At 39.0% G+C, this 22,149-nt stretch overlaps 2 protein-coding genes across 4 annotated transcripts in view; both read left to right on the top strand.

Moving 5' to 3' along the window:
* The first annotated feature begins 9,325 nt into the window (after nucleotides 1–9,325).
* Nucleotides 9,326–19,185, top strand: LOC121897444 (guanine nucleotide-binding protein G(i) subunit alpha-1). The gene is made up of 9 exons (XM_042411937.1): nucleotides 9,326–9,875; nucleotides 14,345–14,387; nucleotides 14,859–15,000; nucleotides 16,164–16,321; nucleotides 16,444–16,572; nucleotides 16,915–17,044; nucleotides 17,155–17,308; nucleotides 18,619–18,811; nucleotides 18,981–19,185. Exons 1-8 carry the CDS (start codon nucleotides 9,758–9,760, stop codon nucleotides 18,807–18,809), a joined length of 1,065 nt encoding a protein of 354 aa, XP_042267871.1. The 5' UTR covers nucleotides 9,326–9,757; the 3' UTR covers nucleotides 18,810–18,811; nucleotides 18,981–19,185.
* Nucleotides 19,186–20,675: 1,490 nt separating this feature from the next.
* Nucleotides 20,676–22,149, top strand: part of LOC121897888 (membrane-associated guanylate kinase, WW and PDZ domain-containing protein 2-like) — an 88,329-nt gene continuing 86,855 nt past the window's right edge. For all 3 annotated transcript variants that reach the window (XM_042412676.1, XM_042412675.1, XM_042412674.1), the window contains exons 1-2: nucleotides 20,676–21,047; nucleotides 21,653–21,801. The gene's annotated coding sequence lies outside the window, so the exon portion shown is untranslated. The remainder of the gene's footprint in view (nucleotides 21,048–21,652; nucleotides 21,802–22,149) is intronic.

Genomic DNA, 22,149 nt, shown 5'->3' with positions numbered 1-22,149 from the left:
TTTTAAGGTTAATTTAACTCTTTTTTGCTCAGAATGAGAAGGCAAGAGTATCGTCTGTGTGAAAAATATGCAATATTTGAAATAAAAATCCAAGAAATGTTCAGATATTACTAGGCGGGTATAAATGTATTTTCAGTCTTTTATAAAGACATTTGTAACTAACATTAGCATTAGTTAGGTGCATGACGTAGAGTAGGATTAAAATATGCTGTTGAAATTTGCTTGTTGTATTTGATGATTTTGTGTTAATCACTGTTACGTTTTTATCCTAAGTGGGTAGAAGTTAAAAAATATTGGAAAATGTTTTCTAATTTCTATATTGTGTACAGGATTTTAAGGCTGTATGAGTTTAGGTACATTTTCAGTACAGTTTCATTCATGTGGATATATTATATTAATTAACAATCTGTTTCATGTATTTGTCTATGTTATCCCTTTATAGGGATAACATAGATGTTAGCTTCTCAGTATTTCTTTCACACCTGATACACAACAAGAATGGACAGTTAGCATTTTTTTGCAAAGCCTCTAAATACTTATATATGTATGGAGACCCTAAAGGAAGTGACACGCCTCACATACTCTCTTTCCATTGGCTCACAGACCTGGGGTCCCCAGATGTGAGGTCTGCAGTTGAACCCTCTTGGCTGGCGGTGCTTCTTATTTACCATACAGATATGAGAGTGGTATCGATCTTATCACATCACTCTCAGCAAGAAAGCAAAGTGTTTTTCCCAAAATGTCACCTTATTCCTTTAAGATAAATGTAATGCTACCTAATGCTGCTGAAAGGGTCAGTATCTTTGTAGTCTGGTATTATAAGTTGAATATTTTAAAAGTATCTGTTGTGACAGCAGAAAGAGATACTTTTTCAAATTGTATTTTTGTGAAATAATAGGACCACATGTGTATTGTATGGTGGCACTGGCATATATCATATATTACATATACAGTTCTTGTAATTGCAAGTGAAATGTCGAAACACAAGTAGAGAACTCTTTCCATGAAGCATCCTCTGGGCAATGGCTTGTGTGGTTTTAAAGCTCGATACAGAATGTATAATTCATAAGGGTCGTACAGTCGTGTCTAGTCCTTGCTGGCCACTGGCAATTACTTTGCATGGTAACATCATACAAAGGCTTCCTCGCACATGGCACTGAATTAGCGTCTGCTTATGTGAATGGGCTGCTTAAAGGTCTCAGTTTCATCAAAGGCTTCATCCTTTGTTTTATTGTGTCAGTTGGAATATGTTTTTTTTCTGAGGAGTTACGCGCAAGTCGACCTACGTTCAAAAGCCCAACACAGACTGTCGTGCATACAGTACATTCATGAGCTGAAAGTGTTCAGAGTTGAAAGGAGGACAGATAGAAACCATAAAGGATGAACTGCTTTAGGGCATATGATCTATGTTACTGCACAGCACCATGAGTGATAAAAGCCATCACCCCTTCAACACACACACACACACACACACACACACACACACCCTCTCATCATTCATTTTTTTCACACACATTTGCCAACTTTCTCTCTTTCTAGCTGATGTAAGCACAAGTGTACTACACCATAAGTCCTTAAAAATTATATACTTCTTTCAGTGCTGGCACAGTAAGAAGAAGAACGTCCTCATTTGAAAGTTGCCATCTGCGACTCTGTGTGCACAAGGAATAAAAAAAAAAAAACATCTAACAATGAAGCTCTTTCGTCTTCACTATATGCAGTCATGCCCCAAAGGCTTCAGGGAAATGAGGTCATCTAGTTGGAGCCAAAGCAGCTTTTTGAATGGAGAAGGGCCACACACAATACCAGCCTACTATGTGGCACTTCTGACAGGATGTCCTCGCATTTTCTGAAATTTACTGGTGCGTTCAGTTATCAACAAAGCTGTGGGATTCGGAAGATGTGTATTAGAAAGACAGAAAAAGCCACGCTGCAAGTTTTTCTTTGCTCGTGATCTCTGGATTTATTTTTCTCTGGGCATGACTGTAAACTACATCATGTGCTAATGAGCTAATGTTGTTGACCCATAGACATTTACTGTAACTCTTCCTGGGGCTTGGAGCAAAACGTGACATTATAATCTTTTCCTATGATCCAAAGACTGGCCATAATTTATCATCTCAGTTGGGATTTGGGCCACCTGGACTCTGGTCAACCACTGGCCCTCATATTACCTGTAGATGAATTAGCCACAGTTGTGCCTGTGATTTATTACCATTACATTAGAGTCACAGAGCTGATTTATTTCAGAGCAGTAAATAACCTGAAATCTGAAAAACCCAGAGGGTCGTTTAACAACAGTCGCCACTATTCTGACTTTCTTTCCAAAATCCTCAAAGATTCTTCTCACCGTCTGGATGAAAAAATATTCTGTTGCTGCACGATCATTTTTAAAAAACAGTTTTTAACCAAATTGTGACTCTATTTCCTATACAGACAAAAACAAAATGCCCTTTTGTACAACATAAGGGAAATATTAACAGGTAATTTTGTATGAAACGATTAAAATCATAACATCAGTACAGACAAATGTTACTGATGATAAAGCTTTACATTTTGTTTTACATCATATACAGACATATGTCATTTCCAGCTGCCGTCTTTATTTGGATAAAGTAACAGTGGCAGAACTTGAGAGATGGGTTAAAAATCTTTTTTGTTGAGCAACAGACAAAATTAAGTGTTAAATAATTAAGTTAAATGACCAGCTGGGTATGTATGCTTCCTGTAGCTCTGTGACTTAAATATAATGGTCATAGAAACATGAAGTGGGGCTATATATAAATATCTCTAAGTAACAGTTTTTTTCTCTTATGCTTTAGTTCAGAACCTAAACTTTTCCACACTGTAGGTGGATTGATAACAAAGATAACCAAAATAGAAATACTGATGAATTCTGTTAATGGGGGTTTCTGGCAATTTAGTATTGCACTGTCATAAAGTTGAGAGACTCACAAGAGACAAATTAAAAACAGAATGGTTGAGGAGAGGCCAATATATCCTGACTTTTTGTTCCTATTATGAGTCAAGCTCCAGAAACACTGAATCAATTTCCAAACTTCAACTCAATAATGCCTCCTAAATGCCTACTTCTGTTACATAAACCTCACACGTACAGTTTGCAATGCAGACCTTGTGGTAAAAATAAATTTAAGCCCCAAGCTTGATGACGTCATCAGGGTCTTTTTTTTTTTTTAATCTTTGGAAAGCTCCCTCCAGAGTCACAGAAGAAATTATACAACTGTTTCCACAGGCTGAGGACTGGTCCTCAAGACAAATAAGCTCAACTTCATTTGTAAAAGGGAACGACTTAAATGCCCTCGTCGGGCACACTTATCCAGTATGCCTTCCATGAAGACCTGCCCTTACTCTGCCTCTGATATTTTTATCTAACCTTAACCATCTCACTCACCATGCTTAAATCTAACCAGTCAACCCTCTGGTATCTTCGTCAGACTGCAAGTTATTCTGGGTAAACATGCCCAACAAGCGTATTTAGTCTCTCCCATTTGTAAAATTGGATGAGTGCAGTTTCAAGGTTTGTAATGAAATGGATAATAATGACACTCTCCATCTTACTGAGGATCCACTGACATCTCCTCAAGGACTCATAGGTCTCTGTTGAATAGATGAATAGTCTGTAACCCAAGTTGAATTTAACTGTCTGTTAAAATGCAGTTTGAACCAACTCACTATCACATGAAAGCTGTTGATTTAAGGCCCTTTTAAAGGTCCCTTCTTCGGCCAGTATGTACCAGCTCTCATGTTGCACTAATTGGTTGCTTTATGACTCTGCTGCCATCTGGAGGACTTATGTCTCACAGACCTGCAGACATCTGTCATGCAGAACACTTGTCCACCGCTCTGTTAATATCAAGTGAGTAAATAATTTTTAGAGTTGTGTGTGTGTCAAAGTAAGAGGAAGACAAACACTGCATGTAACTGACATGCATTAAAACTGAGGATTACTTTGAAAACCAAAACTAATCAAACCAACCTGCAGCCTTTTTTCAGCTCAGCAACTTTTTAACAATTTGTTAAAATTCCAAATAAGTAAACACCAAATTCCAGCTAAGTGGTCGTTGGTGATTGAGTAACGATATGGTTTTATGTCATTTAGATATCAAGCTTTTGATGAACACATGGATGATGTGGTGCAGAGGTCTGATCTATTCAATTCAATTCAATTCAGTTGGCTTTATTGGCATGGCTGCATACAATACAACATTGCCAAACCATATTTAGACAAAGTATGCATATCAAACAAATAAATAAATAAACAATAAGCACAAGAAAACAAAAAAAACAATAAACAATAACAATACAAGAGAGCATGGAGAACAATAGGGGCCATGTAAAGTAGGTAAGAGTAACATAAGATATAAAACATACAACAAATTAATTGTTATTTAATAAACATTAATTATTAGCCATGTGGGTCAGTTGTGGAGCTCATGGCAGGCTGCTTCATATCTTGCTGCCAGTCTACAGCAGTCCTTCCTCTCTCCCAGCAGGACTGGAAGTCTCTCCGAGTCACTTAGATATGTATCTTTCAAGTATTAAGTAAATATGAATTTGACAAAAATCATTAGTCAAGATCCACTTACTAGCTTTTTCCAGAGCTTTCAACTGCATCTCTCTTCATCAGCAGTTGGAGTTTGCTCAGCAGTCATGGAGATAGCTCAGTTGTTATCACATGACCTAATTATTAGGTAGTTGAGGGGAAGGTGCGTGTGTAAACCGTGTCTCTTTTCAAGGATGGTTGTTGTTGTGAAAAGTTGTTGTTCTGGTCGATGACTTTGACATCTTCCTGTCCACGCTGTGACTGTTACAGAGTTTGATGTTTGATGTGATTTTTGAATCTCAAACAATAAGCTAATATATGATTATAAGATTGAAAAATGTAAAAATGTTTTGCAGCAATCTGTGCAGCTCAGGGCAATATAGAGGTCTGTATAACAAACACACACACACGCACAAAAACACACAAACAAGTTAATAGGACCCACTTGGAGGCCCTGATCCTTGTGACACATAATGAGCATCAGAGTGCTGACGAGCTGCTCTGTCGTTTCTCCGTTCATCTCACACTTGTTGCCTTCTGATGCTCCATCACTTGCTTGCTTGGGGGGGTTGAGGGGAGGGGGTGGCATTGCTGTGTCATAGCAACAATACTACACATCCTTCTCCACTGAGAAAAAAGACACATCACCCTTTGAAAACCTGACTGGGCTATTTGGTGGCGTCAGGATCATTGTAGTCTATTTTCCACTGTTTTACTGCACTGCTGACCTCATGGCCTCTCATGTTGTGCAGGAAAATCTTTCCATGTTCACTTAGAATGGATTGGAAAAAATTATGGCGCTCGTTTGCATGATGCAGGGGCCATCTGCAATGGAAATACTATGTAAAGTGAGGAGATGAATTCTCACCACATCTCAACCCTTTCCCATCACATTTATACATATGACCATTGAGAAAATGACGTGTTCACTTTAAGTCAAATTTTATATGATCACGAAGAGAGAAAATGCAGCAATACTCTGCAGCATTACTTTTTAATTAAGTCTGAGACTGTGGGCCTCCCCTCAGACAAAGCTTGAAAAAAGGGCCTCCTCACACCTCCAACCCATCTTAGTTTTCTCACTTAGTTTCACTCAATTCCTGGATGCCTATGAGATTATGATTATGTTATTTGATTCCTTAGACACTCAACAATTGAGCCGAGATAGCCTGATATTGCTGTTTGAAACACTTCGGACTACACCAAATACATAAGACAGGTGTATGAAAGCATTTATTTGTTTCTGACTCTGAAAAAGTTGGAAAAACAGTGAAATTCCCCAAAACTACTGTATTTCTGAACTATCTCTTTAACAAAATAACAAATTTAGGCTATTCTACATGATTTCCTTTTGATAAATAATGTAATAATGTAATATTTTTTCACTTCCATTCACTGACCCTCCCCTGAAATTGTTTAGAGCAGCCCTGGGGAGGCCCACCTCCCCCTTTAAAAACCTCTGATATGGCCCATTTCTTATATATGATTTATTTGCTTAAACTTTTCAAACAATCGCATCATTCAGAAATGATGTATCAGTTTCTGTTGTTTTCAGGTGCTTTAGCCTCGGTGCCCATAAGGCTGAATCACGCAATCATCATCCGACAGTCATTTGAATTCCTGGATGTGGTCATGGAGAAAGCTCAACCACAGGGTGTGACCCTCATTTGTGAGCATCAGTGGACGGGAAGGACTTCAATCCTTGGATGGCAGGCCTTCACCATCAGAGCAACTACTCTTTGAAACCAATGTTGTTTAAATCACTTTTAAAGAACAAACTCTACACACATGCTTGAATTTAGTGATGCCTTTTTTGTATTGCTTTTTGTTCTGCGCCATCTTTTCCCTGTTTAATGTTGCCTGTAAATTCTGTATTGGCTGTGAAGCACTTTTTAACTTTGGATTATTTTTTTTTTTACAAGTGCCATACATTTTCTCTCCACTTGAATATTTCTTAAGGAGTATAGCACTAGGAAGGTGTAGGATGCACCCACCCACCCAGATGTTTTTATGTTTTGTCTGGTGCTGTCAGTTTTTATACCCTTGTCTATATATATTTATGTTTATTCCATTTTAATTGTATTTTTTATAGGTGAAACGACAAAGATTTTTTTGAGAAAAGAGATGAAGGCAGTTCTCTTTCACCAGTATCCAAACACATTGTTATTTATCCTGTTTTAAGATGTCAAATTTTCCAAAGGCTGAAAGTCGCCAGCACTAAATGTGTCTGTGTTTAAGCAGTTTGTCTGTATGAGTGGCACATGCAAACATGTTACAGAGGCTTACGATGCAAATCAGCACTGACAGCATGGACGCAGTACGCATTAGACTGATCTCTCTCTCTCTCTCTCTCTCACACACACACACACACACACACACACACATAAAAACGTTGCACACAAAACAAACATGTGGCACAATCTAATTGCAGTGGATTTGCCTAGATTGTCGCCTGATTGTCTGCACATCAAATATGTTGGAGAATAGGTTGGAAAACACTGTAACTGTAATTTTAAAAACCTGACATGAAATTAATGAACTGCTCTATAAAACCATGGAAATAGGCTACTATGGAAACCCATTTCTGGCAGGAAAAGCAATTGATGCAGAGTGAGGGTCTCTGGCACAACTTCACCTACTTCCAAGGTGCACGGAGAAGGGAAAGAAGTCTAGAAAGATGAGAACTCCAGCAACACTTGTAGTATGAAGAACAACTTTATTAGTTGACCGACATCACAAACACCATTTAAATAAAGTAAGTTGGGTATGACAAGAGGTAAAAAAAAAAAAAGTTAAAAAAATATAAAAGACAACCAATCATATACATCCAGACACATATCAGCCAATGGGACATCTACAGAGATGGGTTGGATACATGGTCATGTGGCTTCAGGCCAATCGTTGTACAAGAGAGACAAGGGGAGTGTCCAAGAAGAGACATGGGTGACACCATACAGGCAAAGCAAATGATACTGTAAATGAAAAGTAATGAATGATAGAGCATAAAAAACTATGAAAATACAAGATACTAGTCTAAATGTGGTTTAGTAAATACAAATTATAAGTTAGTAGGTCAAAATTATGAGTTAGCAAATTAATATTTTGACTCATTACAGTAATCAAAATTGGTGAATTTTGACTTACTAAACCAAACGTATGCGATAGTCAAATTTTGACCAACTATATCAAAATTATGAGAGCTAAATTATGATTTTGACTTACTAAATCAAAGATACAAGGTCAATATAAAAGTCAAAATAATTAAATACTTTTGACAAAATATTGACTTAGTCTATTATAATTTTACCATATGTATTTCTACTTTGATCATGTCTCACTTTCCATACAATGTTTTCCTTTCTTTTCTTGACATGCTCTTCATCAGTAATCACAGCCCAGCAGTGGTGGAAGAAGTACTCAGATCTTTTAATTAAGTAAAAGTACCAATACAGCAACGTAAAAATACTCCATTACAAATAAAAGTCCTGCATGAAAAATCCTACTTAAGTAAAAGTACATAAGTATTAGCAGTAAAATGTACTTAAAGTAAAAGTAGTGGTTTGGTTCCTCTGACTGATACATTATTATATATGACATCATTAGATTATTAATATTGAAGCATCAGTGTGTAAGCAGCATGTTACTGTTGTAGCTGCTGAAGGTGAAGCTAGTTTGAGCTACTTTATATACAGTTAGCTAGTTTAGTCCAGTGGTTCCCAACTTAGGGGTCGGGCCCCTCCAAAAGGTCACCAGATAAATCTGAGGGGTCGTGAGATGATTGATGGGAGAGGAAAGAAGTAAAAACAAAGTTCTGACACACAAATCTGTTTGAGTTTTCAGACTTTTTCCTCTAATCTTTGATTTTTGGTGAAATGTTGTATCATTTGAACATTTATTGAAATGAATCAATGTGAGAACTTTAGAGGGAAAAATCACTATTTGGTGGAGCTGTTAACAACTCAGACATCTGAAATGTGACCTGACTACACACTGCTTGTTGTAAGACATCAAAAGTCAAAAAGGTTGGTAACCACTGGTTTCATCTTTAACAATGTGTTGTATTTTAAAAGCTTGTTATATTATCCATTGTGTTGAATCTTCATCTGAAAAGTATCAAATAAATGTAGTGGAGGAGAAAGTACAATATTTCCCTCTGAAATGTAGTGGAGTGGAAATATAAAGTAGCATAAAATGGAAATATTCAAGTGAAGTACAAGTGTCTCAAAATTGTACTTAAGTTAATGTACTTGAGTAAATGTACTTTAATGTTACTTTCCACTGCTGCAGCACACAAGTTGTAAAATAAGAAGCTTAAAGATCTCCCCGGACATGTATTAAGACATGTGTGTCTGATATGGTTTTGCAAATATAATTCATCTCAAAAGTTTAACTGCTGGACACAAGATGTCTCCTACTTCACTGTAAGATCCATTGTCAGTGTTTGTGCACTGTAGGCTTCGAGTTTCCACATCACATTTGTGTAAATTGAATATTGGACCAGGATTGGCCTCGAAAACTATTTATGATGTCACAAATCATGCTCATAGGCCCATCCCTTAAAATCTGATTTTCAATGAGCTCAGAGAAACTTTCCACTTTCAGCAGATGAAAACAGCCTGTTAGTGTCAAACTCTGCACACACTGCATCATTCTGCAAAGTGAAGTTCAAACATCCAACTGTGGGAGCAAGAAGAAAAACAAATTTTTGAGTGGAGCGGGACTTTAAATTTTTTTGAAAGAAAAGCTTGTTGCTCCGTCGCGCATGCGCAGCTCACAGGTATGTGAGAAGAACAGGAAACGAATAATTTCAGACTCGGACGCAGAAGCTACCGTTTACTCGTCTACTCGTCTTGTTTTTGTCATTTTTTTGTGAATGCTGGCTGTGCGTGACTCCTTCGAGAGGTAGGAACGCCATTAAAAGAGCCAGCTACCGCGGTTAAATAAACACATTTGAGGCGTCTCGGCTGTGAAATCGGGAGCTTGAGTGTGAGGCCAGGGCGTGTTTGAATCTCAACAGTTGGAGAGACAAGCGTGCCTCCTCCTCCTCCTCCTCCCCCTCCTCCTCCTCCTCCTCCTCCTCCTCCACTGGATGCTAGCTGTGTAGCCCTTTGCATGTCGTAGCGATCGTAGTTAAAAAGTTGTGTCTCGTCTAGATTTTTTTTGTATTTGTATCGGAGGTCAGGCTAGAAGAAGATGGGATGTACTCTGAGCACGGACGACAAGGCGGCGCAGGAGCGGAGCAAGATGATCGACAGAAACCTGCGGGACGACGGAGAGAAAGCCGCCCGGGAGGTGAAGCTGCTGCTGCTCGGTGAGACGGGAAGATGGATGGACGGGGTGTCGGTCTGTTAGCTGGGGAGGGACCCTTCCTACTGCTGCAAACATATAGCCAACATTTACACATCAAAATCAAGTGTTTCTGCCCGCTTATGATTCATTTAATTAGCCGCAGTGGCGATAAATCTGTTACGAGGTGAACTTTGATGAAACGGAAACAAGCGGAGCAGTTTGAGACATTTCGGGGCGTTTTATTTATGAACGGTGGTGCAGTTAGCTGAAAAGTTTAGCTGCTGCGTTATCTCTCTTGATTCCCTCTCCTCAGCTAATTAAAAATAATAAGCATTAATAAAATAGTTCTTGATTAAGTTAAGTCGCTACCGCACTAGCGTCAAGTTAGTCGAGTTAAGCTAATTTAGCTCTTAGCTGCTTAACGCTAACTAGCTTCCCCCAGCGGTAGCTTGGATTAGTTAGCAGACAGCTTAACCTCAAACAATGATTGAAATGTTATCTTAAAACAATTCTGCTCGTCCGAAATGTGTGTACAGTTGTCTTCAGTGTGGCAGATTGTCTTCAATCTTCTAAGCTATCTTCTTGTTTGGCAACCATCCATCACATGAAATGAACACTAAACGTACTTTCAGGCCGGTTCACTCCCAAACTGGTGGAAACTACCGTGTGTGTTTTCAGTGATTTTAAATAAATCCCGGTCATACGGCATAAATGTTGATGTCTATGGGAACCAGTTTTATCTCTAAAACCAGCTGGTTTTAGAGATAATACCAACTGCTCAACTAGTCTGAAAGTCTCAACTCAACCTGCTTGTAAAACATGTTTCCTATTTGTTATTTACAATATTTTTTAATTACTTTCCTTATTAAAGGTCCCATCCAAACATGTTTTTAAGCCATTTAAAAACCTTCAGTAATAATTTGACGTCTGTCTGATTTTTTTTTTTTTTTTTTTTTTTTTTTTTTTCCCCACAAAAGAGGTTAACAACCTCTTTAAATTACACATACTCCTCTCTAATTGAAAAGGCTACAATCTATGAACATTCAGGTGTTTTTCATTTGAAGTTTAATTACCAGACACTAGATGTCTCCTACTTGTCCGAAAAAAGTCAATTTTTAAGTGTCTGTGTGCCGGAGGTTTGTCTAAGTTGCATGATGGGCTCCCTGACTAGTTGTGATGTCATACGTACACATCTTACACATGTTTGGTGAGCAAATATCCATGTTTTCTAGTGTCAAACTCTGCACATACATCATTCTGTAAGTAACGATGAGCAAAACATGTTTTTTAGTGGAGATGGACTCTGATAATAAAGCGATATCTTGTGTATAACTAATGGCGATTTCATACTTCATCCAAAATAAAGTTAGGTGACGGTTATTTGAATATGCTGGCCTGACAGGCAGATGCTTTCACTCCCATTTCAATCAGCCAGAACAGGCAAATATATTCAGAAAGTCTTATCACTAAACTGTAATGCAGTCTTTAAGATGTCAAAAACACAGTGTTGAAGTCCTAGGATGATATAACAATAACTAATCCTCCAGATAATATCAGCATTACATCTCTCAGCTTTATTTGGAATTGTTTAATTTCATGGAAAACATACACACGTTCTCTTAATTCTTCACATAACTGGTAGCTGATGACCACCGCTGACTATCTGTCAGGAAAAGATGGCCAAAAGGTTGCGTGGCAACCTGTGCAGCCTGGCTGACGGCAATAAGCATTTGTGGCAACTATGTACACACAACAGAAACAGCTAGTGCATGCTAACTGGATGTCTGCCTGGGCCATCTAGTCTGCAAGCTGTTCACACGGTGCAGGAGTCTTCTGCATCTTTTAGTGCATCTCTGCTCAGGCAGGTGTGTGTGTGTGTGTGTGTGTGTGTGTGTGTGTGTGTGTGTGTGTGTGTGTGTGTGTGTGTGTGTGTGTGTGTGTGTGTGTGTGTGTGTGTGTGTGTGTGTGTGGGGCACCTCGTATTTTCAGACACACTGTCTACACTGTACATGCACTGTGTCAGCTGCAGCAGTCAGTTCTCATTATGTCTGTGCGTCATTTGAGATGGACTTTATTTGAATTTTCATGGTTGTTTTTTTCCTGTCACGATTCCCACAAGCACCTGCATGAGATGTATGGGATTGGTTTGTGGATTTATCATCTGATGGGGCAATTACCATAAGTCTTTGAACACATGGATGTGTTTCACTTCCACATTTGTGAAGCTAGATGTATTTTTTATATTGTGTGTGTTTCTGTACGAGGCAGAGAGATATGCAGCTTTGGTTGACATGCTTATTGCAGTTTGCCTCCCACCAGAGGTGTTTGCATTAATGCAGTAATCTGCAAATGACATGCTCTTGACACAAGTGTTTTGAGTGGGAGGTGTGCCTAAAATGTAGACTGCTTGTGTACTGCACAAATGCAAATCATAGAGATTTTCATTTTAGCGCAGAGGCATTTGTGTTGCACAGTTGCACAAAAAGCAGCAGGCATAGTGTGTATTATTCGCTGGGGGGATATCTGCATCTCCATATAATCTGAGGTGAATGTGTAGCCCTATCACTTTGGGATGTCCTCTGCAGGATAAGGTGCTGTATAAATAAATTTGCCTGGCTTTGCAAATCAAATATCATCATCGACAAACTTGAACTAGCTTGACTTTTCCACTTTTTTGTCACAGTTGCCGACCTTTTAAGCCTTTCAATTCCAGCAGCTCACTGAGGTGTGAGTGTGGGTTTGGTAATCAGAGCGTGTTATGATGTTTGCAGTAATATTAGCTTTGTGTCTTCGGTGCGTGGCTGTTTATCATATGGGACAACGAATTGGTGAACAGTTCTCCTCACCGGGGAGCCGTGAGTCCCTGCAGAGGTAAGGTAATTAAAATGTTGTGTGTTCAGCTGAAAACATGCCGGTATCTCAGAGGGAGCTGGAGAGGTGTATGAGAGACTGTGCATCAAACACTTCTCTAGTTAATTCAAATAGATTTACATATATTTCTTACACTTTTAATGCTGTGATGACATCATACTGCTGCAAGTAGCGTTGTATATTAGTTTCACATAAATCAAATGGTCCGTATTAGATGCATCTGACAGCTTTGAGTCCAGCCAGCTAGCCTGATGCAGCGTGAGTTTCTAACCCAGGGATGTTTAAGCTGTGTATAATCTCATTGACGAGAGGATCCAGTTGATAAATCCAATTGCACTGTGACCTGGCTAAACCAGGCCTGAGACGCTTCCTCTCTGCAGTCTCAGGCCTGTGATGTGCTGCAGTTTGATGTGAACAAAATTCTGTGTTTGGCAGTGATTTGTCTTGTGTTGGTGTGAGATTTAACTTGCCAATATCTCATTAACGTAGCAGCTCATCCTTGACTGATTTGTTATGATTGTAGGGCTGCACAATGAATCAAAAGATTGATTGCTGTACTTTGATATTCCCAGGAGTATCAGGTTTTGTGTTTGACTCTAATCATTTTTCAGCATCCGACAATTGCAAAATCATTCGAAACATTAATGCTGCATGTGCGCCTGTGCTAAAATGCAAACTTTGTGTTTGATTTAGCTTGAAATAACCAAGCAGACAAAGATTATCTTTTAAAAAGACATGTAATGAAGTGGCCTGTTTTTGACAGGTTATAGGTAGAGAAATCGGTATGTCACCTGATTGAAAGAGAAGCAGACTCATAAAACAAAACCTTTGTCAGAATATGGAAGCAAAATTTCACTTTACATATTTATTTACATATCTATTTTTGTCTGTCTGTCTAGAAATATTAGTTAACACAGTACATTAATAAATGACCAGAGGGAGGTAACTGATGACCAGTTTATACCTCGCATTAAAAGGCGATCTGTATCTGGATGCATTACGTGCATAACGGAAAAACGCATGTTAATGCATACAGAACTTGGTGGGATCAGAATGCGATTGGATCTGACAGACTACTACGGATCTCAGCCAGGTGTAAATGCAATACCTGTGACCACATTCATGTTTCTCAGTCAGCATTATGAAAGGTCACCTTACTCCGCCTCTTCCTGCTAGCTTAAGCCACAATTATTAGCAGTGGCTAGCAAGTCTTCCCCCACAGAGAATAATTTTAGAAACGAATGATGTATGTTCGTGGCAGTCCTTTCCTTGGGATGCACCGTGTTTGTTGACAAGTCCGCCAACAGACTTGCTAATTTGCATATTGAGATCTGAGCACAATGCAAACGCAATTGAAATGGCAAAAACACATTTTAATACCAGTTGTAAATGCAAAAGACTCATGGATCGAGCATTATTACCCAGATAATTTATTCAGATACACATGTTAACACCAGGTGGAAACTGGGCCAAGAGAACTGGCCAGAATGATCATTTCAAGCAAAGGCTTTTTGGCAGTATCATGTATTTCGCACCTGCTTGTCTGTGATGTATACATAAGATAATTAACATCATGTGACTGTAGTGACTAATGTTTTTCTCTCAACTGTTGTGTTTCAGGTGCTGGAGAGTCTGGAAAGAGTACAATTGTTAAACAGATGAAGTAAGTGTGGATGATCAACATCACATTTAACAACACATCAAGCTGAAACACTTCAATTACTGTTAGCTCAGAGAATCGTCTTTTCATAAGTGTTTCAGTCTCAGTGACCCCTCTCAGACTGCATGGAGAGCACACACACTTCACTATATATAGATCAAATCACAAACACAGCTGTGCTTATTAGTAATCAACAGGTGAGACACCGTCAACGCACTTGTTCACTGTGTGTGAAATCATTCATTTGTTCAGTCATGTGCTATTGCCTATAAAATGGACACTCAGTCGTTTCCTCACTCTGCTCCAGTGAACACTGAATTGACACTTCAGACACCTTTTATCCATCATTTTGCTTCATTGATTGTTGCTTAACTGAAATTTTCTGTAATGTAGATCATAATAATCTGTTTTATGATCATGTCCACAATAAAACTACTTGGAGACAACTACTTACGTCCTCTCTCTGTGTGCCAGGATCATCCATGAAGCAGGTTACTCAGAGGAGGAGTGTAAGCAGTACAAGGCGGTTGTCTACAGCAACACCATCCAGTCCATTATTGCCATCATCAGAGCTATGGGACGCCTCAAGATTGACTTTGCTGACGCAGCCAGAGCGGTGAGTGGAGGAAAACAAAGCTGGCATTTAACTGTTCTCAGGACATAATGTGCATCCATCTCCTGACACTTTCTTTTTCAATACTGATATATGGCTCAGTGCTACAAGGGCAACAGTTACTTAGTCATATGTCACCCTTCCCTACTGGGCAGCTGTTTTCACTCCCCTCCTCAGCAGCAGCAGGTCAAATAGAGCTGGCAGGGATTCAGTATCACATTCATAACATTTCATTAAAGCAGAGGCTTACGGACATAAATCGTACGCTGGTCCATCAGTTGAGACGATCATCCTGCCGCACTGCTGATAGAATATCTTGAATTTCTTCATGTACTGAAGTGCTACTTGTCAACTTAAGTTTTAATCTTTATCAGCAATATTTCAGTTCTATTCCTTTTTCTATCACCACATGCTGCAGTTAAATACAGTCCAGACTGCAGAGTTTTATTTTCCTCCTGCCTTCAGTTATCTTCAACAGACTTCTGTTTTATTTTAAAAATCTGTTTTTTTTCCCCTGGCATAACAAGAGGCTTAGTCATTGCCTTCAGTGTGACTGGCCTTGCTCTGTCATCGTGACCAATTTTACACCCAAAGCCTTTTCTTTCCTGATTTTTATGCTGTTATACAGTAGATATCAATTTTCTTTAGACATTTTGTAGCTTATAAAATCTAATTTTATGCACAGTGTCAAGGACAATAGGACTGGAACGGGCATATTAATTTGTCTCTATTATTTCATCACCTCATTTGTTCCAAAACAAGGACATTTGTAAGTGACAAATCTCCTGGTGTGATTTTATTTAAAAAAAAAAGAGTTTCCTTCATTTAGTCCAAAATCAGTCAGTTAGGTTTAATACAATGTAGATGAAGTCTTTATTTGTCTTCACAGCCTTTACATGTTCCACACAGAAACATACAGATATTCACACCGCAAACATTATCTGGTATTAGACCAGCTCTGATGTCGATAAAGGTGTCGAAATGTCTGTGTCTGTTTAGTTATTTGTGTTTCTTTTGATAATTGAGCCATAATTAACATTTTTCACCTGCAGAGTTTTAACAAAATATAAATGAAAAAAATAGTAACTTTTCACAGCAAAAACGACAAATAAAGATGAAAAAGATGTTGATTATGACTTTAATTTGAGTGAGTTTTGTCTCATCAGGATGATGCGCGGCAGCTGTTCGTGTTGGCTGGCTCAGCGGAGGAGGGCTTCATGACAGGTGAGCTGGCCGGGGTCATCCAGCGGCTGTGGAAGGACGGAGGAGTTCAGGCCTGCTTCAGCCGCTCCCGAGAGTATCAGCTCAACGACTCTGCAGCATAGTGAGTAGGACGGACTGACACGTATTGTTCTTGATAGAAAAACCACCATTCTTAACTCTTAATCTGCAACCTTTCTCTCTCTTTTTTTTTCCTGCATCTTGTTGATTTTTCTCTTCCCAAAGCTACCTAAATGACTTGGACAGGATATCCCATGGTGCGTATGTGCCCACCCAACAGGACGTGTTGAGGACCAGGGTCAAAACTACTGGTATTGTGGAAACACACTTCACTTTCAAGGATCTGCATTTCAAGTGAGTACAACCTCCACCGTTTGTCCAGTCACTTACCCCTCTTCACATAATCATTGTTGCTCTCCTTGTTGTACTTGTGCTGTTCAGTTTGTGAGATCTCATTTTATCTCATAGTTTATCTAGTTGTTGTTAACATTCCTAAAAAGAAAATACTTACTTTCATGTCTTGGATCAAATGAGGATCGCACAGTTGGCAGTCTGCTCTTCAGTGAGGCGTCCAATAATCCTCTTGAGAATACAAAGTGGCTATAGGGAAAAACTGAATGATTAACGGCTGACAGGATGAATTGTCAGAGTTGTGATGCATGTTAATGAATGAAAATGTGTCTGTGATCTCTGCAGAATGTTTGATGTCGGCGGACAGAGATCAGAGAGGAAGAAGTGGATCCACTGTTTCGAGGGTGTCACTGCCATCATCTTCTGTGTAGCTCTGAGTGACTACGACCTGGTGCTGGCTGAGGACGAAGAGATGGTAACACACCCAGATCCCTTTTGTTTTTTTTATCCTTTACACTGCTTTTTAAGTTCAGTCTGTGCAGTTTCGCTGACGGGCTATGATTGTGTGTCTCTGCTCTTACTCAGAACCGAATGCACGAGAGCATGAAGCTGTTTGACTCCATCTGCAACAACAAGTGGTTCACAGAGACCTCCATCATCCTCTTCCTTAACAAGAAAGACCTGTTTGAGGAAAAGATCAAAAAGAGCCCTCTTACAATTTGCTACCCAGAATATGCAGGTGAGATAGAGACAGACATAAAGATTAGGTGATTTGTAAGTGCAAACACTGTGACAGCAGGCCTGCAGGTCCCTACAGATATTGAAAATGTCTTCGATTAGTCTTTCCTTGGGGCCTTAAAGGTTTTAGACGAGGTAAATTAAATTATGAATTGGGGCTCTTAAAGCCCACATGAATCCAACCTTGAGACAATGAAAAAGCTGAAAGAAACATAATCAAAACTATTTTTCTACTAACTTGTACCATCAGAATAATTTGAAAGATTCTGTAAACATATAAAACATGCAGCAGCTCTACACGTAACAGTTTTACCTTTTCTTTTTTTTTAATGTTCAGTTTTTAGACTTGTACATCCAGAACATACTCGTTCACATTCAGTCCTCCATTTTCTGACACACTCAGCCTGTCTGCCCCTTGTGGCCCCTTAAAGGTGTGGCAGTCTACAGATGACACAAAGATGTTTCTTTATTCTTCTCGCTGCTCTGCTGCTGAACTGCGTGGGCTGCTTCATGTTTATGAAAACGTGTCCTTGTTCAATTCACCAACCATTATTAATGCTCATATTTCATATTTCACACATGTATCCACATTAAAATCTAAGCAGGTAAAGACACAAATTCTGTATGACTGAGTGAGAAATAATCCCCCCACGCCTGCAGTCTTCCTAGTTTTAACGTGACGTAAACTGTCGAGAACAATTCTTTGTTCTCAAGCTAAGATGTAGGGACACACGTCAGTCAGCCTCTATGTGCGTCAAAGCCCAACAAAAATGACAGGCTTCAGTTTCCAAGATTTAATACAGCAAAAGCAAAACATCTCAGGATTTTCCCTTGAGTTACTCTCCGGTAACAAACCTCATCATTGTCAGTGAAACATAGCGAAACAGATGTGAGTCAGTGAAGTTGCTCTGTGGTATGCAGGTCAAAGTCAGAGGTGTTGTACTGCAGCCTGATCAGGTAAAAACAATATCGAGCAAAATTGTGTAAAACCATTAATATATTTTAAAGAAAATTTGAACTATTTATTTGTAAACTATAAATAATTTTTTCTTTTTTTAAACAATTTCTTATTATAAAATGACTGGTTAACTTAAAATTGATACTGAATCAGATATAATAGTCCCATTTAAATCATACGTAGTGTACAGTTTTTAACTCGCAAGGCTAACTGCCTTACGAGTTTAAAATGGCAATTTTGCAATAAAAAGGTCTAACAATTGTCTTCAATTGGGTTGGATTAAACTATGTTCCAATGTCCTTGTTTGGTTTTTCTTTTAATTGTGTCCCTGTTGTCTCCTCCCCTCCCTTCAGGCTCCAACACTTATGAGGAGGCAGCAGCTTACATTCAGTGCCAGTTCGAGGACCTGAACAAGAGAAAGGACACCAAGGAGATCTACACCCACTTCACATGTGCCACCGACACCAAAAACGTGCAGTTTGTGTTCGATGCCGTCACTGACGTCATCATCAAGAACAACCTGAAGGACTGTGGCCTTTTCTAAAGGTAACAAGGACAAGTTTGACAGTCAGTGTGAATGCTGTCAGATTGTCTCGTCTTTTTGTATGCGAATGGGTAATACATAAAGTTTTTTCCAAGTGTTATGTAGGATTTAATGAGTCTTTTTATCTTCTCTAATCGCAGTGTGTTTGTTGTTTTTCCTCCTTCTGTTTAGGCAGCCTGGTGGCCAGCTTACCAAGTGACTTTATTCGAGGGAGAGTCTGAACTTCACAGACACTGCTGTGTGTCACTTTTAACCTCTTATTAACTTATGTTCATCTCTAAAAGTTTTAAAGACGGAGTGTAGAAAAACATTTTGTGTAAAATATTTGTACAACTGTCTATGGCCGGGGATTTTTCACTTTTTAAAATGTGCTTGTTTTAGCTATCATTATTTTTAATTTTTATATGAAAGGGGGGGGCTCTACTTTTTTTTTTTTTTTTTTTGTCCATGAATGAACACTTTTTGTCTTTTGTTTGTAAGTGCTTGTGCCTTGCATGCCTTAGTTGCAGTGTTTTCTTTATGTTGACTTAGATGTTAGGTTTATGTAGATGTACCATTGAACTCTTCCTAAGAACCCCCAGTCCATATTATCTTTTTTTTCCCTCTGATCGTCTTTGTCACATAATTTTTGCCTCCTTGGACAAGACCAATTCACTCTACAGACCAATTCACTCTGACATACTGTGAGAGCTGTGTGTAAAACCTTTTCGGATGTGCTGTTTGCATGTGTGCAGCGAGTGGGAGCTTTGTTTCGATTGAGGCCAAAAGCCTGTGTGAGTGATTCGGCATGCATGACCTCCGTGTGTGTGCCTGTGTGGATGTGAGCACAAAATAAAACAAAGGGACTTTATTCCTCTATTTGTCATCCTCTTTCAAAGTTTTATTTTTCTAAATGACCAAAAAGAAGCTACTCTAATTAATGCGTGCACGTTGTTGGTGCGTCGCTACAAACTGTAACATTCCTGATTGAATCATGACGTAAAGAGAAGCTTTGAAAAGAGGATGCCAATGGCGGCCTTGTAGCAGACAGTAGGACCACATGTAGATCTGTGTTCAGTGCATAGACAGGTAGCTGAGTACAAGCGCACTGTTATTGATCCTGATCTGTGATGGTTTCAAGTTACATATCCCCCCTATACACCCCAGCCCTCTGTTTCCATTGGATGGGGACATTAGTGGACTAATCTCCATGATTTTGCTAATAAAAGAGCTGCTATGGTGAAACCATGGCATCTTATGCAACAAACACTTTTTTCCTTGTCTTTATTGTGTTTGAAATTTTCAGGAAAACATCTGACTGATGGTGATCAACATAAAACACTGCTGACAGTCATGTACAAAAGTGACACCGAAGAGCTGAAATAATAAACTTTATTTATATAGCACTTTTGAGTTACAAAATGCTTCACAATAAAAACCAAACACATAAAATACAAACGTTAAAACAAACTAAAATGACTATACAAATGAATTCACCAAAAAGTATTTCTTTTAAAAAGTTTTGTTTTTTTTTAAGTGATTTTAGGTGGAGTGTGGGACTTTTAACTGTTCTGGCACTGAGAGTAATTACAAAAACACTAATGACACATGCTTACGTCATAGGCTTCGCTGTAGCCTACTCCGTCGCTACTGTGGCTGTAAAACGGTTGATAAATTGTTTTGAGTGTCACACAACCCCCGCGAAATGACTCTTACACTATCAGAATTTGATCCATTCGGCCCCATGGCATTTGAAAGTCTAGAAGAGCCGCACAATTAAATCATTTAGCTAACCGGAAGTTAGCCGCTCGGCCAGCGTAAGTCTTCGGTGCGCAGGCTCTGCCTATAGAGCATGCGCATTATGCATTCATCCGGCTGGCGCGGGAATGTCAAACCCGACACAAGATTTAAAAACTCGGTATACTCCGTGAAATACAGGGATTTATCTTGCTGTGATAGGCTTAATCAGTATTGTGTGAACTCGTTGGGCGAGGGCTTAAATGTAACGGACGTTCATTCATATGGAAAAGTTCTAAACTGCAAGTTCAAAAGACGAAACAGAGTTTTCAACCCTGATCTACTCGGGCAGGTCGTTCCAAACTCTAGAAACCCGAATTACAAAGGCTCTATCACCTTTGCGTCTCAATCTGGACCTTGGAACAACAAGAACAACACATCAGAGTATCTCAGGGAGCGTGCAGGGACATAGGGCAATAAGAGATCTGATATATAACCTGGGGCGAGGCCTCTCTGGGCTTTGTAAGTAATCAATAGCCTAAAATCTTGAAATCAATACGAAAAGCAACAGGTAGCCAGTGTAGGGAAGACAGGATCGGTGAAATGTGATCATGTTCCCTAGTCTGAGTTAAAATCCTGGCAGCAGAGTTTTGGATGAACTGGAAGTGGGAGGGGGATTTTTCTACTGATGCCAGAGAGCAGGGAGCAGTCCAATCGACTGGTATTGATAGCGTGGATGACAGTTTCCACATGTTTGGCAGAAAGAAATGGTCTAATGCTTGAAATGTTTCTGAGATTATGAAAGCAGGATTGAATCATTGATTTAACATGTCTGTCTAAGATGAGGTTTTGATAAAAAATGACAACAAGATTTCTGCAATGCTGAGTTTCTGAATGGGTCAATGAACCAAGACTGATATTTGGGTATTTGCACTATCTTGATGTGTGATCAGTATCTTTATCTTGTCAGCATTTAGCTGCAGGAAATTTTGTGACTTCCACTTATGGATGTCATGAAGGCAGTTTTGCAGGATGACAGTGTTCTGATAGTTGTTTGCAGGGTCACATCTTAGATAGATCTGAGTATCCTCTGCGTAAAATGGAAACATATTATCTTTACATATCAGGAGGCGTAGAGGGAGCATGGACATGAAAAGAGGACTGGACTGAGCACCGAGCCTTGGGGCACCCCACAGTGAACACTTCTTGCTACTGACCTGGACACCAACGCAGAAACACGTGTGAAATGATTAGTCGATCAACTGAAAATTGAACGGTAACTATTTTGATAATTTGGAAGTCATTTTACAAGCAAAAATGCCAAACATTTGCTGGTCAAATGTTAAGTTTGCTGTTTTATTACATGATAATATATCTGTGTTTTGGAGCTTTGTTTGAACAAAAGATATTTGAAGATGTCACCTTGGACTTTCACAATTTTATGTCAATTATTAGATCAAGCAATTAATTAAGATAGAAATAGTCAGATTAATACAATAATGTAAATAATTGTTAGTTGCAGCCCTACAACTAAAATCACTTGTGAGAATTGTGGGTTTAATCATCTGAGTGTCTCATACCTTCATAATGATAAAAGTAATATTTCATACATGAAATGCTGATT

Source organism: Thunnus maccoyii, chromosome 5 (genome assembly GCF_910596095.1).
Source record: "Thunnus maccoyii chromosome 5, fThuMac1.1, whole genome shotgun sequence".
Taxonomy (NCBI): domain Eukaryota; kingdom Metazoa; phylum Chordata; class Actinopteri; order Scombriformes; family Scombridae; genus Thunnus; species Thunnus maccoyii.
Note: the sequence above shows the minus strand (reverse complement) of the source record. Positions and strands in the feature narration are given on the sequence as shown.

What these genes read in the sequence shown, in the direction of transcription:
- LOC121897444 (XM_042411937.1), top strand. Translation starts at nt 9,758, where the DNA reads ATGGGATGTACTCTGAGCACGGACGACAAGGCGGCGCAGGAGCGGAGC. An exon ending in GGTGAAGCTGCTGCTGCTCG is followed by an intron (nt 9,876 to 14,344) that starts GTGAGACGGGAA and finishes GTTGTGTTTCAG; the next exon opens with GTGCTGGAGAGTCTGGAAAG. An exon ending in TTGCTACCCAGAATATGCAG is followed by an intron (nt 17,309 to 18,618) that starts GTGAGATAGAGA and finishes CCCTCCCTTCAG; the next exon opens with GCTCCAACACTTATGAGGAG.